The sequence below is a fragment of the Saccopteryx bilineata genome, chromosome 1 (genome assembly GCF_036850765.1).
Source record: "Saccopteryx bilineata isolate mSacBil1 chromosome 1, mSacBil1_pri_phased_curated, whole genome shotgun sequence".
NCBI lineage: Eukaryota > Metazoa > Chordata > Mammalia > Chiroptera > Emballonuridae > Saccopteryx > Saccopteryx bilineata.
Genome location: NC_089490.1, coordinates 142,088,127 through 142,106,582, shown reverse-complemented (window position 1 = coordinate 142,106,582; position 18,456 = coordinate 142,088,127). Strand labels below are relative to the sequence as shown.

Here is an 18,456-nt window from a genome sequence, read left to right as displayed (position 1 = left end):
TCTGGTCGCAGCAGAGCGACACCCCCGGAGGGGCAGAGCATCGCCCCCTGGTTGGCGTGCCGGGTGAATCCTGGTCGGGCGCATGTGGGAGTCTGTCTGACTGTCTCTCCCCGTTTCCAGCTTCAGAAAAATACAAAAAAAAAAAAACCAAACAAACAAACAGAAACACACAGAGGAAATACTCCTCCCTCTCCTCCTCCTTCTTCTCCACTGGCTACAGCACAGAGGCCCTATGATCCCCTCCACACCTGAGTGCTCTCAATAGTTATCAAGTGCCCTTCAGGGTAAAGCAGTCTACTTTTTTTTCTCTATTTTTTTAAAACTATTTAATTTCATGGCAAAGTTTGTCCATTTTTCTACAGAGCCTCAGAATCATTTTTCATACCTTTATGCTATCCATCCCTATGGATGTACTGTGCTTCCTAAGCTTTTGACATCTGTTTAATTAATGACATTAACAGTGATTATTATGTAAATATATCATTAACATTATTAACTTCCAAGAGTAAAACAACTAGATCAAAGGATATAAGCATGGCTATACTTCTTGCTACATAATTTCCAAAAGGGTAAAGTATGAAGTAGCTCTTGGATCCTGCCAGTAGGGTAGAGTGGTGTGGGTTGAAGGGGGTGAGGTGGGAGATAAGCCCAGTCTTGATTACCTGCCAATACCATTCCTCCCACATGTTTGAGTAAAAGGTGTATTTTCTAATTGTTAAAAACATCGAGATATCTCTGTCTGGTGATGTCTGAGATCTTGGAATTGTTAGTTCCAAGTATATTATCTATTCGGAAAGGATAATGCTTCTAAAGGCAATTTTGCACAAATTTGTTTCAATCATCCCCACCTGCAATGGCGTATAGAGGAATTGGAATAAGGGAGTTCCAACTCAAGCACCTCTTCCAAAGAATGATTCCTTTCTTCTGCAAGCCTTGATTTTGTTCTATAACCAACTTCTTTCTGTTTCCCTTCTAGGGAGTTTTTAGAAATGTGTCAAATTAAGCAATGTTGTCTAGTAACTGCTCATTGCTCACATTAAAGGGAAGACTATTTTTGAGAAAAAATGTCATCTGTGAAAACCAAGGTTCAATATCTATGACCTCCCCGTCCCCACCCCCAGAAAAGGAGGGAAGGGGCTGATATGTATTCAGTGCCTACTATGTACCCAACAATTTCCAGTCAGGCATTACTCACCTTTCAGTAGGGTAGGGTTTGTCCTCATTTAATAGAGGACAGCAAAATCTGACAGACAGCAAATAATTGATGTGATCTGTTCAAGAACAAACATCTTAGACACAGAGCTATAGAAATTTGAACCCAGGTCTAACTAAAAAAACTTTGCATATTTAAATACTTTTCTTCCTTTTTGTCTGTCCATCAGTCTGTCTTTCTTTTTTATTATGGGGAAAGGCTCAAAGGATTTCTAGTTGGCTGTTAACCTCATTCATCAGTCAACACTGGAGAAATAAGAAGGCTTTCTTCTTCACAAGGCCAGAATCGTGAATAAAGCTGACATGGCTTAGCAGCTCATGGGAGAAACCAGGGCTGTCTGGCCAAGGAGGGGGTGGAAGCAGAGGATGGCTGGGGGTGGAGGGGGGAGAAAGAAGAGTCCCCTCCTGCATTCTCATGCCACCCCAGGCACAATCTACTCCCTCACTCTCCATGTGGAAAAAGACAATATACTCCAGGGCTCTCACCTAGACAAAAGCACCGTGGTCTGAGGCCCTGCAAGTATACTGTCCAATTCAGGTGGACATTACAATTAAATAGAAATTTAAAAGTCAGTTCCTTGGTCTTACCAGCCACATGTTAGGTGCTCACTATCCATATATGGTTCGTGGCTACCACACTGGACAGCAGACACAGAGAGCAGCTCACCAGCCCACAATGCTGTGGGAGGAAGAAAAGACCTCTGCAGGATTCTTGCATACCCCTCTTCTGAGTCTGCGATTGGCAGTGTTACCTCCTGATGAAAACAAAGGCTCTGAGATCAGCTAACGGGCTACTTAACCTTGCTAAGCCCCAGTGTCACCTATAAAAGGAGTAACACTTAGGGCAGAGTGAACACATCAAGAGGTGATGCTGTGGTCTACCTGTTTGTTATAGCCCAAAGACAAAGTTCCTGCTGAAAGACAGCCATCATGAAGATGATGACACCAGAAGACATTGAACAGTTGATTTAAGCATGGTTGATCAGTAGATTGAATGAGATTCAGGCTAAACTCTACCTGCAGGTCTATTACCCATTGATAGCTTTAAAATCCCATATCTGCTCCTTCCAGCTACATGGCCTCTTTTTCTCACTCTTTTTCTCATCTGTAACAGAGATAGTACCAGCTCCCTTATGATCATCTTGGTGACTAAACAGAAGCTGGGCACTGTACCAGGCACCCAACATGATCAGCCCCTCAGGATGACACCACCAGATGATGGCACCAAGAGCCCCATATCACAGATAGAGTGAGGCTCAGAGACATGAAGTGATGCTCTGAGGCCAGAGCACATCTGGGGTTCAGGGTTCAAAAACCTTGACTGGGTGGAGTCCTGACCCAGGCCTGGCCCAAGGGAGGAAGAAGGTTTGCGTGTTCCTGTGGGGCTGGGCCAGAGGAGTTACCCATGCAACTGAGGGGGGCTAGGCAAGTACTGCAACACCTATAGCTGCCCACACTCCATCCTTGGGTCCTAGCACCAGAATTCAGAATCCCCAGACTCCCCAGAACTGAGCAATATACTCAGGACCGGCTTGGTGCCCAAGTGCTGATCATGCCAATATGGATCCAAGAGAACCCACAAACCACAGAAGGACCCCAAAAGACTGAGGTCTGGAGAAGGCCAAGTAGCCATCACAGAATGGGGGTAGCATATCCTCAGCACACCAGGCACCAGCCACCCAACCCAAATACTCATGAGCTGAGCAAGCTGCCCTGCCCAGGTCCCACCAAACCTGACCGCTTACCCAAACCCAGCTCCGTCCTCCCAGCCTCCCAAGTTAGGCACTACTTGTGTTCATCTGTAGCTTGAAACCAGAGATGAACTACATCTGTTTGTAAACTGGATACTGCCCCTAACAGAATAAATGAATTCACTAAACACCAACAGGAAAAGAACCAAGTTGGGTGGGGAACATAGGCATGTCAGACAAGTTAAAGGCGCTTGGGGAAAAAGATCGAACCAAAATACCAGTAATAGCCAAAAGACAGTACTCCTGGGTCAGCTGGCACTGGCCTTGCTGGGAAAGGCACCCTAGGCCTGGAATCTAGAGGCAGGTTGGAAGGGAAGAAGAGGGAGTGCCCAAGCAGGTCAAAGCTGACTGATGAACAGCTGAGCATGGCTAGGGAGAAGGGCACAAGGGTCATCTGAGCCAAAGGCTGGGGTACAGGGGTACAATGTGCTCCACTGATTCTGTCTAGACTCTCTTGGGTTTTTTGGTTGTTGGTTTATTTGTTTTAAGATTTTATTTATTCATTTTAGAGAAGGGGGGACAGAGGGAGGGGAGGAGCAGGAAGCATCAACTCCCATATGTGCCTTGACTGGGCAAACCCAGGGTTTCAAACCGGCGACCTCAGCGTTCCAGGTCGACGCTTTTTCCACTGCGCCACCACAGGTCAGGCTGTTGTTGTTTTTAAGACTCACTCTATTGGTTTTAAGTGACAGAAAAGCCAGCTCAAATGGGCTTCATCAAGAAAAGATGCCACTGGCTTACCTACCTGAAAAGTTCAGGGCAGGGCTCACCTTGGGCAATGGACTTAGTACTACCTCCCCACCGCTATGGGCTGGTCTCACTACTGTGCAAGCTGCCCCTAGGCACCAGACACCAACAGTGACCTGCTCATATCCTTTCCTATTCTAGTCTCCACAACTATCTCAGCAAAGTGCTAAAACCTTCATGGGGTAATTGGGTCACAGGCTCATCCTTTAACCAATCACTAATCAGAAAGATGCAGCCCCATGATTGGCTAGTCCCTAATCATTCATTGGGAGACCAGAGGGAGGGCAGGTCAGGAATGGAATACCAGTTGGATGCATCAAGCCTGTGAACTGTTACCTGCTATGCAGGCCAACACAAGGACAAGTCAGCTTGGGGCAATGTCTCATTCCCACCAGCCTTTCTAAGTATCCTATGTACATCATCCTGAGAAAACAAATGTTCCAAACCTAACCTCATCCAAAGCTGCATGGTGAACAGCAGAGTCAAGAGTTCAACTCAGTTCTGCCCAATGACAAAGCCCAAGTTTCCACATACAGAGAAAGACTATCTTCTCCACTCTACGCTACCTAAACAATTCAGATTTTATAGTCAGCCACATGGTCCCAAGAGAGGGAATAAAAACATACCAGACTGTGTTTTCAGGCAGTCACTCTGCAGCTGGTACCAGGGTGGGAAGGGGGAGCAGGCAGGAGACTGGCTGATAAACGGCTGTACTACACCTTCCTGGAGATCCCATTGCAGGAAGGAAGTCACCATGGAAGGGGAACTCCAAGGCGGCTCTGAGTAAGTCTGAAAAGCTGTGGCACCACCAAGTGACAGCGCAGCATGCCAATGGCAAAAGGGAATAAGGTGCATTCACTTTGGAACAGGCTGCTTACACATTCAGCCTGGGAACAAGGGTCAAGGTGCTGCTGGCAGCTGTGGTTGAGAGCATCTAGGGAAAGCCTTAAAGGCCATACAGAGGCCTGAGCATTGCAGGGTAAAACCAAAATGCCCAAGGCAGAAAAAGGTACTATGGGGGAAAGGGGTTTGGAGAGACCAAAAAAGCCAAACACAGCAAATTGCAGTGGTGTCATGGGCCAACAGGCACTACTCATTGTTGGGCCTCAGGCCTCATTCCATGGAGGTACCTTCTGCACAGAATGTGCAGTGGGCACTAAAGATGGTACAGTGACCCAGGAAGACAGCCTGGAGTGACAAACACAGCACATCCATGTACCCAAGGTTGGCTCATCTTATGAAGCAGGTGTCATTTCCTATTTCCCCACCTGTGGGACCCCACCCACCAACCAGATAGAAAACCATTCCACTATTACTAACACAGGAGCATCATTCCCAGGGCACAAGCAAATGCTCACTCCCCTAACTCTGAGCAGGGCTGGCTGGTAAGTTCACCAGAATCGTAAGACAGCCCAACCCCTAACCCTAGACCAACTGTCCCCATCACTTCTGACATGTCGCATGGGAGGGCTACAGCAGCTAGGAGCATCTATTGCTTTTGTCTGCACAGCAGACCCTGCTTCTTTTGCCAGCTCCTCCTTGGCTTCCTGTAAGCACTGACACTTTCTTACAAGGCTCCCTTTACCCCATCCCCAGGCCAATCCAGAATGATTCTTCAGTTTTCAAACTAGAAGTAAGTGAATCCCTTCTCCAGTGGCCTAGCCTTCAAGAAGTCAAACTAAGGAGCTGCTGCATTACCCACCACATGGAAGAAGTCTGTCCATGAGACAAACAGACAGACACACACACACATACACACACAATGTCAAGGACAAAAAAAGAAATACTGTTTTTTTCTCAGTTCTCCCACTCCAATTTCAATCCCAAATGGCACTTCGACTTAGCTATGAGAGAGGGCGAAAAGTTACAAGCAAAGACGGAATGAGGCCCTGACTGGTGGCTCATGGAGAGAGTGTTGGCTCGATGTATGGACATCCCAGGTTCGAGTCTCAGTCAGGGCACACAGGAGAAGCGACCAACTGCCTCACCCCCTCTCAATCTCCTCCCTTCTCTTCTTCTTTCCCTCCCACAGCCATTGGCTCGACTGGTTCGAGTGTGGCCTGGGGCACTGAGGATGGCTCCCTTGGAGCACATCAGCCTCAGGCAATAAGAATAGGTCCGGTACTTGAGCATTGGCCCCAAGAAGGGTTACTAGGTGGATCCCCATCAGGACGCAGTAGGGAGTCTGCCTCACTATCCCCCCCTCCTCTCATCTAAGAAGAAAAAAAAAGGCACAATGAACTCATGTAACACCTTGGTGGTGGTAGTGATGCTTTTGCCCTTTGGTGAGAAGTTAGGCTCCTGCACTTAAAGGCAGCACTGGCTTATCCACTGGCTTATCCATCAACTTTCAAAGTAAGAGTTTTAAATGCTTGAAAAAAAGACGTGAAAGTGAAATATTCATTCATAAATCTTTTTCCCAATTGCACCTAAAACTTAACATGTGGTCTACTTCTATGACTGCCAGGCTGCCAGCATCCAGCAAAGGGAAACAGACATTACCAACTTCAGATATTTGCTGAGCGTTGGGTGGCAAAAATGGAGAAAGACATGAAAGTCACCTGACCTTACCCTGCTAAGCTGGGATATGCAGGCACCAGCTTCCAGTTACCCAGGTTAACTAGATAGAGGGGATAGACAAGAGGAAATGGGCAGAACAATGAGATTCAACCAGACCTACCAGACCCCAACCAGCATCTGTCCATGCCTCTGAGCCCAAAGGACAGAAATCTGCAAAGCATGGCTCTTGCCTGGGTCATGGGCACCACCTTCTCATGATTGTAAGAGGCCTGGGTGGTTGGGGCCTCCTGGATTGTATCACTTCTTATGGCCAGGCGTGGTCCAGGAGCACCAGGAGAGCTGAAGGGACTGAAAAACAAGTGGCACTCTGGCAGGCTCTTCAGAACTCCTCAGTGCTCCTGACCCCGTGATGAAGTCAGAAGCTGTAATGTGCACCTGCACATATACAAGGTAACATCAAGGTGCCTATAGGCAAGTCAGAGTCTGCAAGTTCAACCAGAAAAAATGAGTTACTCAGAACCCAGTGCTGTAACCTCACAACTTTCAAACTACCCCATAGATTACTCCAGACCTTACGCCCATTTTGCCAACAGAACCCAAATCTCCCAGTCCCAGCATTTCACGCAACTATCTGATGGTGCTATAACATCAAAGAGGTGATTAAACCAGCACATACTCAGGACATTGCCAGCTTGCTCCTTACCCCACTACCCCCTTCATCCACAAACAGGATCCTGATGTCTCTTGAGGCATCCCCCCCTCTATTCTGGGCGAACACCAACATAGCCTGGTAATTCCAGCAAAACCTAAAGGAAATGTCTGCTGGGGTTTTTGGGAAACAATCAGCTGCTCTTTCTTCCCTTGGATGATGTTCCATGAGGGTGAATCCTGAAGCTGCAAAGCAAAGACTGGGGGGAAAACACCACACTGTCTGAAGAAAACACAAAAAGTGGAACAGAAAGATTTCTGTGGCTGAGTGCCACAAGCCAATCAGCCCCTTTGCTTTTAAACTCCTGTCATGAACACCGGCTACCCTCCCTCTGTGGGAAACCTGCCAGCAGAATTAGTAAAGGAAGTAGATGACAGGTGCTCTGCTGGGAACTATCTACCCGAACACTAGAGGCAAACAATGTGAAACAATTAGCAGAAAGGGTCAACTGTTCTTATCTATCTACATACCAGCGTCATTCACCTCCACAGACAGCATGAAAAAGCCAGCTTGCCAATGGCATGCCCAGCACAGACACAAGATAAACCAAGGGGTAAATAAAGTTGCAAAGTGGCTTCTCAGATACTGACCTAAGAAGAGGGCAGTTACTTAGCTAATCAGGGATCTCCAGGAGAAAGAGGATATGGCCACCATCCTCCAGCCCAACCTGGGTTGGGCCAGGGAACTGATGGCAAAAGGGGTAAAAGGGCCTGACCAGGCAGTGGCGCAGTAGATAGAGCATCGGACTGGAATCAGGAAGACCCATGTTCGAGACCCCGAGGATGCCAGTTTGAGTGCGGGCTCATCTGGTTTGAGCAAAGCTCACCAACTTGGACCCAAGGTCGCTGGCTCGAGCAAGGTGTTACTTGCTCTGCTGTAGCACCACAGTCAAGGCACATATGAGAAAGCAATTAATAAACAACTAAGGTGTCGCAACGAAAACCTAATGATTGATGCTTCTCATCTCTCTCTGTTCCTGTCTGTCTGTCCCTATCTATCCCTCTCTCTGACTCTGTCTCTGTAAATAAAAAAAATTTAAAAAAAGGGGGAGTAAAAGGGCTAAGTTGGGATGGGGGAGGGGATAACAATATAAGCCACTGAGGGGATAAGAGGAACCCAGCCACCAGTGTGTGCATTCGGAGCTACAGTCAGCTTGGTGGGTCAGGCTGCTGCCCAGAGTCAAGTGTGACCAGAGATGTGGGTAGGGGATGGAGCTAAAGACACAAGCAGAGCAGTGGGGCCACCTACTGGGCCCTCAGTGTGAGCCACAGTCACACACACCTGAGTCCTCCATCAGTAATTCATTTGACTGCTGACATCTGCACCACAGAATCCTCCACCACAGGATCAAGGCCAGCCACTTACAACATTACTCTATGCACACAGATGAGTGACCAGGGTCTCCATAGCAGCCACGAGGCTGACCCATCACAGGTGTGTCCTGAAAAAAGCATCACCTACTTTCTGACATTGATGAATAAAACCCAGCGGAGAGGGACGTCCAGGAAGAGTCTGTTTTGTCACATGACCAAAAAAAGCCAAAAGGCCCCAAGGTGACATTTGAACAGTATCTGAGGCAGGCAAGGATCTAAGATCACAGGCTATCTTTTCTCTGCCAGAAGTAAAATATGCCAGCCAAGAAACAAAAAGGAAGAATCACCTAATGCCTTTTTCTCAGCCAGTTCAAGACAAGCAGAAAGCATTTCCTCCCAGCCTAAATAAAAATGTCCACAGAGGAATCCTGTGTAAGGATACAGATACAGGCAAGGAGCATGGAGTATCCACTTCGTGCTATCACAGTTGAAACGGAAGGCAGGTGGGTGAAGACTGAGAGGTGAGTTCCAATCCAGTGTGATCACTTCTAGAAGTGTGCATGTTGAGCTTCAGTTTCCAATTGGCATAGTCCCTGCTTCCCTGAGTTGCTGTACAGATTAAATGATTTTTGAACACATGAGTAGTAGTAATGAAAAGGATAGCATCTAATACCTGCTCAAAGTTCACAGCCAGTTCTCAAGATCAGTCCTTTTCACAGGAAAATCAACAAGCATTTGAGCACCCAGTTGCTATGGAAATTCCAAATACATAAGGAAGAACTCATGGTCCACTCCCAGGAGGTTTGCAATCCAAGGAGAACATGATCAGTAAGACCTGTTATCAGCAGGAATGTACGTTTTAAGTTATGCGCAGTGCCTAAAGGAAAGAAACTATCTTGGATTAAAGCAGGAAAGGTTTCTGGAAAAGAGAGAGCAGTCGAGGTGGGGGGCATGGTGGTGGCAAAAAGACAGTGCAAAGGTTCCAACCCTAGGTGTTAAACACAAGCAAGTAAGGTCAGCTTGCAGATTTAAATAGATGCTGTTTGTATGAGACACATCTTCATATCAAAGCATGATTGGATTAGCTTCTGGCCCTGAATTTTCTCAAAAAAACCAATCAAAGTACACCTGTCTTTATGTAGAAATTTCTGAATGTTTCTGATCATAAAAATGGATCCTGACAAACAAAAGGTTAGGAGCAGCTAAGCTAGAAGATTTTTTTTTTTTAACAATTTTTTTAAATTGTATTTATTTATTTATTTATTTTTTACAGAGACAGTGAGTCAGAGAGAGGGATAGACAGGGACAGACAGACAGGAATGGAGAGAGATGAGAAGCATCAATTATTAGTTTTTCGTTGCACGTTGCAACACCTTAGTTGTTCATTGATTGCTTTCTCATATATGCCTTGACCACGGGCCTTCAGCAGACCAAGTAACCCCTTGCTGGGGCCAGTGACCTTGGGTCCAAGCTGGTGGGCTTTTGCTCAAACCAGATGAGCCCACGCTCAAGCTGGGGACCTCGGGGTCTCGAACCTGGGTCTTCCGCATCCCAGTCCGACGCTCTATCCACTGCGCCACCACCTGGTCAGACAGCTAGAAGATTTTAAGGGGGGGAAATGTTGCAGGAACTGGGCAGAAAATGGAAATATAAAACTTAACATTTAAAAACACTTTGTGTTTGTGAAGTTATACCACAGAAGATGCACTGGAATCTAACTTTCACCCTGGACACTGCTTGTGTGGGCCATAGGAGAGAGTTGTTGTTAAGCCCACTGGCATGTGAGCCAACGCACTGGGTTTTAGCCCAAAAGAGCTTCCAAAAGCCTCCTCTGCAACAACGGACAGATCTCCCCTAAAATGAAGTTCAGAGAAGCAACCAGGATGTGAAGTGCCCCACACTATACCTGGCCCACAGCAAGTGCTCATCACAGCCACCACTGGATGAAGGTAGGAAACATCATTGCAGTCCTAGGAACATTACAAGGCTTTGAACCCCATCTGCCTCGCAGTGGCACCTCCTTTTTAGTAGGCTCCATATGCAGTCACAAAACCTCAAGGAACTCACAGATCAGGAGTCTAGGGGTGCAGACAAAGGGTCTGGGTGTGTGTATGCACCCCAACCTGGCACGGCAATCCCAGTTTCCAGCCAACTCTGGCAATAATCAAGAGCTCCGCAAAGTGCAGTACGGCCTCCCTCTCAGGAATTCCTGCTACCCCCTCCTGGAAAGCCACACAGAACAAACCGAACACCCAGGTAAAACAGAATTTCAAATACTTAAAATGAGGTCCCAGCCTGACCTGTGGTGGCGCAGTGGATCAAGCATCAACCTGGAATACTGAGGTCGCTGGTTCAAAACCCTGGGCTTGCCCGGTCAAGGCACATATGGGAGTTGATGCTTCCTGCTCCTCCCCCCTTCTCTCTCTGTCTCTCTTCTCTAAAATGAATCAATAAATAAATTAATTAATTTTTAAAAAAATGAGGTCCCAGGCCCTTCACAAAATCTGACACCTACCCCATTCCCATACCACTGCTAAGGGGACTAACTGTTCAAGACTGCCAGCTATTCCTCCAAACTCTCTGTTCCCCTGGGATCAGAGATGAACCAAGAACCAACTTCCTGCACCTGACTGCAAAACTTTCATTCTGAAAACTGACTGCATAGCTCAGTTGGTTGGAGCAGCACCCTGATACCTCAAGGTTGTGGGTTCAATCCCCAGTCAGGGCACAGACAATAATCAACCAATGATTACATAAATAAGTGGTACAACAAAGTTGATGTCTCTGTGTGTGTCTCAAATCAATAGATAAAATCTTTAAAGATTCCGATGATAAGTATTCTAGAAAGCCATTTCTTATACCCTTAATTCTAAACAATCTTTGAATAAGATGTATGAAGAACTGTTTCATTTGGACCTAGGAGCTATAGCCCTGTAAGGCTTTCTCAACCCCAGATCCCTACCCCCACCTCAAATAGTCCATGTGCATACTCTATGCCTGCCTACCTCCCCACAAGGCTCCAGGTCCCTGGAAGGTAAGGGCCAGACATGTTCAGGTCTGCACCCTTGGTACCCAACACATAAGCACACTTGCTAGATATGTTTCTTCGACTGCTGAGCCACCGCTTTCAGTTTTACCATATTTCTCTATAGAGCATGCATTAGTTGGTGACTGAGAGGTAAATTCCAAGACCTGGAATTTGTTCAGAGTACCTTTTTTTTTGGGGGGGGGGGGGACAGAGACAGAGTCAGAGAGAGGGACAGATAGGGACAGACAGGAGTGGAGAGAGATGAGAAGCATCAGTTCTTTGTTGCAGCACCTTAGCTGTTCATTGATTACTTTCTCATATGTGCCTTGACTGGGGGGCTTCAGCAGAGCGAGTGACCCCTTGCTCAAGCCAGTAACCTTGGACTTCAAGCCAGCGATCATGGAATCATGTCTATGATCCCACGCTCAGCCAGATGAGCACACGCTCAAGCTGGCAACCTTGGGGTTTCGAACCTGGATCCTCCGCATCCCAGTCCGGCGCTCTATCCACTGTGCCACCACTTAGTCAAGCTCAGCAAGTACTTTTAAATTCAGCATGCAGCCTGACCAGGCAGTGGTGCAGTGGATAGAACATTAGACTGGGATGCGGAGGACCCAGGTTCGAAACCCTGAGGTCGCCAGCTTGAGCGCGGGCTCATCTGGTTTGAGCAAAGCTCACCAGCTTGGACCCAAGGTCACTGGCTCGAGCAAGGGCTTACTCGGTCTGCTGAAGGCCCCCGGTCAAGGCACATATGAGAAAGCAATCAATAAACAACTAAGGTGTCGCAAGAAAAACTAATGATTGATGCTTCTCATCTCTCTCCATTCCTGTCTGTCCCTCTCTCTCTCTCTGTCTCTGTAAAAATTAATTAATTAATTAATTAAACTTGCAGAATACTGCTGGGCCTTCCTTATGTAGGAAACATTGCCCAGTTCATGGGATCCCTGTGTCAATTCTTGCTTCATTCTACACCTGTGCCTCGAGAGTGAAAAGGAGCTGTTTCAGAAGGGGGTTCTGAGCTTGAGCACTTTAGAAGCCAGGCTGAAAATGCACTGCCTACACTGCCACCTGCTGAATCACAATCTCAGTCACCCTTTTTGACAACTAACTAGTGGGTCCCAAAAGGCCCATGTGCACTCAGGACAGCCCACAACCAGGAACAAAAAGAAAAAGCACAACTTTTACTGACAGAGACAAAGCCCCCAGCTTCTAGAAGACAATTTACAGTGGGGGTTTGGTCAAGACCCACCCACTGAACTGCAGTCACCAGAGATCAGGCTGGAGTTTGGTTCTGGTTAAACTGGAACTCCATCTCAAAAGATGACCACAGAGACACCAAAATTAAGGCATAGGCGAGCATGGTTCCCCTCCTACACCTAACCCCAAGTTTGAAACCCTTGAGATATGTGTCTTGCCACACACAGCTGCGTCTTGAGCCCAGGAGACCAGATGACCATGGTACCTTTTTAAAACTGAATCAGGACAAAAACCCTTTCCCAAAGGACAGTCCTGGACAGTCCTCTAGGCCCCTGCAACCTCCACTCAGGACAACCTGCACCAATTAAAGTTACCTCTGAGGAGTGCCCAGAGACCTCCATTAAGATGTGAAGTCCACCTTCTTCTGAGGAGAGCGTCACAACAAGGATACACACCTGCTTCATATAAGACACTTGTTACCTGCCTATTTTCCACAGCCATGAAGCACCACACTGTTCTCCTTCATCGATCCTGGCTACAGTATAAAGAGCAAAAATGGCAATGTCACTGAATTTGAGCAATAGCGTGACCAGGCAGAGACATGTTTTGATTTCATATCTTTTAACACACTGGTGAGAATCAGAATAAAGTTTTCCATTTTCCAATTTTTAAGAGCCTCCCGGCCCAATCAAAGGCATTTTAAATTAACATCAATACTGCTGTAATCCGGAAGCAGAAAACAAAACTAGAACAAGACTCATGAAAATTCTGTGTCAGCCGGCAGTTGCCACACTACGCTGTGGTCTGGCCCAGGATTCTGTCCCTAATAGAAACCTTAAGATGTTTCTGGAACAGGCTGCCTAATATCGCCAACCTGTTAGATCTGTCACTGGTAAACCTAGGCCAACTGGGAGTCACATATAAACTTGTTTGAGAGAGAAGGGGCTCCATCCTTTCTGATAAGCTCAAGGGCAGAACTATTCTGCTGAACCTTTTTAAAGCCATCTCTCCATCTTTGAGAGTAGTGCAGTGGTATTGGAGTTGGAAGTACATCATTGAGTAAGTACATCATTAGGGACTTACTTTGGGTAAGGCCCTAATGTTGGGGCAGTCATCTCACATGAAGTAAGAAACAAAACCATCTTATCCTCCCCTGGATACAGGACACACTCACTAAGCAGTCACCAGGACACAGTCACCATGCAGAAAGAGGAGATCAATTGCTCAGTCCACCACCCTTACAAGGCTGATGAGGGGAAGAAGGAGATGCTATTAAAGTGCTGTACAAAGTTATGTGAAATGTGTATATCTGTGTAGAATTTTATTTTAGAAAGTTCACACAATGCACGTTGCATTAAAGGAAAAAACTTCTAAAACAATTCACATTAGCCTCAGCTGCCCCTTCTATAATGTGAACCCCAGAATTGGAAGAAGTTTTATGGGGCATGTACTCCAGTCCCCAGTTCCTTTGCAGGTGATGAACCTTCAGCCCAGGGAATCTAAGCAGCACCTTAACCTTCACATTCCTAGGTGGGAAAATTATCCTTCTTGCATGTGTCTCTCTGCTGAGGCCCCTTGGTAAAACTCCCTTTGGCACCTGATGTCAGCAGAACTGTAAGAAAGTTATGGTTGAAGTTTCCTGCTGGAATGCCTAACTGCTGGGAGGCATTCACTGTAGCATCCAGGACAAGTTCAAGTCCCTCTTCCTTACAGTTCCTTCTGTGGTCTCTCTCTGCTCTGAATGTAGGGACACTCACCTGCCTTGAACAAGGCCTGCCTTGTGTTGTTACTCAACTTGTCATGGGCCTGCAGTATCAGCTTCATCATCTCAGAGACTTTCTCTCAGATGCCAGATGAACATCCATGTTCCTTATGGTTCTACAGAGTTCTGCATTAGAATAGTCCATGACTGAACACCTAGGCTTACAGCAGCCACAAGGACTTATGTGGAAAAGAGGGCTCAAATGTAGCTCAGTCATAGGTCCAAGAAGGATTCTAGAGGTCAGTTTAACGAGCACTTAGAAGGTACACCTAATGCTTCTGCTCTAGAGAGAAAAGAAACTAACCATGCTCATGAAGCCTGTATTCTGTTCAAGAAGACAAAGCCTAACCTTCTGTGAAACAATAAGTGTCCCATAAAAACGTGAACCTAATCACCTAATGAGGAGAATGTGCTGGGGTAGACTGACTGACTGACTGACTTCTGGGTGGGAGAAAACACTGTCCTCAACTTTACCCATAATGAATCAAGATTAAGCTTGAACAAATGCACACCCTCCACTTCAGAGACTGTCAACACTTTGGGCTGACACATCATCAGAAGAGTAAGGCTTCGACTGTCCTGAAAAATTTAGTTGCTTTCTGAAAAAATGTAGAGGATTTACTTCAGTCCTGAGTTCGCAGAAATTAACTCAGAGCCTGCTGCCATAGAAGTTCAAATACTCCAGAGGCCAGATTTAGAGCAAAGAAGCAACTTTCCTCCTAAGAACTCCTTTGTCAAGGAAATGGTCAGTAAACGTTACTTTGTTACTTTCCTAACTTTTCAGATACTTGTGGATATTAGGTCAGCTGCCTGACATTGTTTTTCAAGCAAAAGCTGTTTGATAATCATAACTGCCTGCCTATAAAGGTAAGCATTACATGACTACATGATACAATTCTGTGTGCTTCTCTCAGAAGAGGTTTAATTTTAGTATTGGCTCTTCAACTCTGTCCCCATTTTTTTCCATGAGCATCTTAAATATGTGTTAACTATCCAGAAGTGGAGTTCATCATTGGGCAAGGCAGAGAAGAACAGCTGTATGGCAGTGATGCCTTGTTGGATCCACCTCTCTCACCTGGGCCCTGGTCAATAGAGAACAATTACAGCCTGGCCATACTGTTGCATATTCTCCACTAACAACCTATTCCACCATGGTTGAGTCTCTCTATATATGGTTTGTTCCAAGCCACACTCCTCTCACAGACACTAACCATGGTAAGCACTTAAAGGAGGCAATTTCTTCATCACTCATATTCAAAGAGAAAATTTCCCAATTCTAATCATCACATTTAGGACTCTACGAACCACCTATCACTAGAGTCCCCAAGAGCAAGCCACATGAAAAGTGAATTCTATGACCCGTAACTTAACCATTGGTTTATATGGATCAGGATACATGAAGCTGAGATTTGTTCCCTTCTCCAACTTCTGGCCAGTCCCTCTGCCTACCCTACACCTAGGGAACCTCAAAATTAGAGCCTCACACACATGGAAACCCCTGAGGTCACTGCCCCACCTAGTCTACAAAATCATGACCACCTGTCAAAGTACCTTCTGATCCCAAAGCTCTCCTAGGTGGCATTAAGGTTCAGTGTCAACAACTCAGCCACTCTCATATTCTCCAGAAGGCAAACAAGCACATGGAATTCAAAAAATTGCACTCAGACTCCACAAAAGATGCGAAAGTGATCAAAGCTTACATTTTTCAGGTCACTTGCTTTAGCCTCTAATACTTCAGCCTTGAGAATTGTGGTGGCACCAGTTACTGCAAAAAATCTGGAAGGTTTCATATAGCTTGTGCCTACTCCACCCCCAAAATCCTAACAAACATTTGTTAAAGGCAATTTCCACCAAGTCAATTTTAATGGGGACTGAAGACCAAAAGCAAGAGAATTACCATTAAGTAGTTACTTATTCCATAATAAGAAACAAGAGCAGATCAAAACCCCTCAATTTCTACCAAAATTGCACAATCCAACATTATTTTAAAAAATAAAAGGCTAAAACATACTAAGAGCAATTAACCAAGCTCACATAAAGGAGAAGCAAAAACTCCAACAGTGAGAAAAACCCGAGTTACCTGGCCAAGCCTAAGATGATTTTTTTCTTCCATCCCCAGCATTTAAAAAGTGATCTCAATGGCCAGTTTCTGATCTCCCACTGGCTCACTTCATACCTGGATACCATCTTCCCATTGCTCAACCTGCTCCTGCCACAGGGAGAAATGACCCTTGACGCCAACAACTCCTTGGAGAATATGTGAGAATAGGATGAGTCTTCTCCTACACACACGGAGAGGGGCAAGGGAAATCCCTCAGCAAACAGTGGCCTCAGTGGAGGGACGTCTGAGAAAGGTACACTACGGAGTTAAACCCTGACCTAGGTCACAAACCACCATGCTGGGACCCCCAGTAAGGGGTAGCAAAACGGGGATCGTGGGGGAAAAAGAAAAGAATCATCTCTAATTTCCTACCCAAAATAGGAGCTGCGGTTTGGTCTGAGACGCAATGGACTATAGGCCCAGAGAAGCAACATGAAGGATTCCCATCTTCCCCACGATCATCTTCCGTAGACAGCGACCCCAAGAGGGATTCGGCAAAGGCATGACCACTCGCAGAACCAAGGGGCCTCTCCAGGCGTCCTGGGCCACCGGCTAGTGGCAAAACAGGTCGGGGGGTCCCCTCCGAAGCCAAGGTGCTTCCAGACGGGAAAAGAAGTAAGAAGGACTTTCCTGACCATCCAGAATGCCGAGACAGGGTGGCACGGGATCCCCGAATTATACCCCGGACACCAGTTGCTCCACAGCCTATCATCCTCCCTTCCCCCACGCCGGGAGGGCTTCCCGGGGTGCTCGGGTCTCTGGGGAAGGGCGAGGCGGGTAAGCTCCGTTAGTAACAGCAAGGGCCTTAAAGCTGGAAAGGGATGGGAGGCAAAACTCTGGTCTCAGATCCCGTCTGCCCCCTCCGCCCAGGCCGCACGGAAGCCTCGGCCTCACGTACCAAGCGCCCCCGGCCCGGACCCGGGGGGCAAGATGCTGGGATGGCAGCGGCCTTCGGGGGGAGGTGGGTCTCAGACGGATCCCCGGGAGCCCAGAGAGTGAGAAATATGAGGAGGGGGAGGGTCCCGGGCCCACGAGGCCTCGGTCCCGGCCCGCGCGACGAGTACTTACGTTGCTTTGGGGGTCGATGGCCTGCAGCAGCCGGTCCCTGATCTGCTGCGGAGACGCCGGAGCCGCTGTCATTGCCTGGGCGAAACGGGGGGGGAGCGGCCGGGCCAGCGGGCGGGCGGGCTGAGGTGGGGGACGGGGGTCACTCACTCGCCGGACTCCGAGAGCGGAGCCTCATGTTCCCCGCCGCGCCGGGGGAGGAGGGGGCGCGCGGGTGACGGGAAGGGGAGCCAGAGCCGGGGCTCGGGCCCGGGGCGCCGCCACCACCGGAGGAGGAGCCGCCGGAGCCGCCGCCACCGCTGCCGCCGCCTCGAGAACCAAACTCCAGTGAGCTGCCCCCGCGCGAAGCACTCTGGGTAACCCGCGCCGCACGCAGCGTCGGCGCCACGCTGAGGAGGTTGGGAGATGGGGCGGGAGGGGATACGGAGCCTGGGCGGGGCCATGAGCAGGCCGCGCCCCGCGCCTGACCGCATGCGCACGCATGCGCACTCGCCGCCACTCCACCGCACCTCCCCCTTCCGTCCTGGCCCGGGGAGCAGTTGGGAGGCAGTTGGGCAGGGCAACGGCCACCGCCTGCAGGCCCCGCCTCCACTCATCTTGTAGGCGGAGGTTCCGGACTGAAATGCGAGGTGCGCGCGGAGTCCTTGAACCTAGGGCTGCGGACGCTTCAATGCCGCGGTGTAGGGAGTGCAGCGACAGGACCCCTCCTCCGGGAGGAAAACCTTCTGTACGCTGACAGAGATGACGGGGGTTGCGAGCGAGAGAAGTTGCCAAGTTCTCCGAGCCTAAGGTGTCCTTCCTACCCCCTCGGTCGGCGTTTCTTGGACGAGGGAGACTGACGTTCACGTTGTGATTCGCGCAAAAAACGTCTACGACGGGGTTCCGAGGAACGCCTTCTCTCGCGTCCTGGTCATTTCAGACGGACGGGGTCTGCAGCATCTCGTTGCTGGAGTTCCGAAAACATGAGACAGAGAAGCGTCTCTCCGAAGAGCTGCGAACTCAGCTGGGAAAGCTTCAAAGCCTGCATCTTGAGCCGACCCCACGGTTGCAA

At 48.0% G+C, this 18,456-nt stretch overlaps 1 protein-coding gene across 3 annotated transcripts in view; it reads right to left on the bottom strand.

Annotated features, from left to right (window-relative positions):
- The window catches only part of MED26 (mediator complex subunit 26), a 51,709-nt gene extending 33,970 nt beyond the window's left edge, over window positions 1-17,739 (bottom strand). The window contains exon 1 of one of the 3 annotated variants that reach the window (XM_066270745.1): window positions 17,409-17,739. In XM_066270745.1, coding sequence (XP_066126842.1) covers window positions 17,409-17,480 — 72 coding nt within the window. In that variant the 5' untranslated portion in view covers window positions 17,481-17,739. Of the gene's footprint in view, window positions 1-16,319; window positions 16,378-16,712; window positions 16,750-17,408 lie in introns of those variants that run through there. The other 2 variants (XM_066270772.1, XM_066270763.1) reach the window with 2 other exon arrangements.
- Window positions 17,740-18,456: the final 717 nt, after the last annotated feature.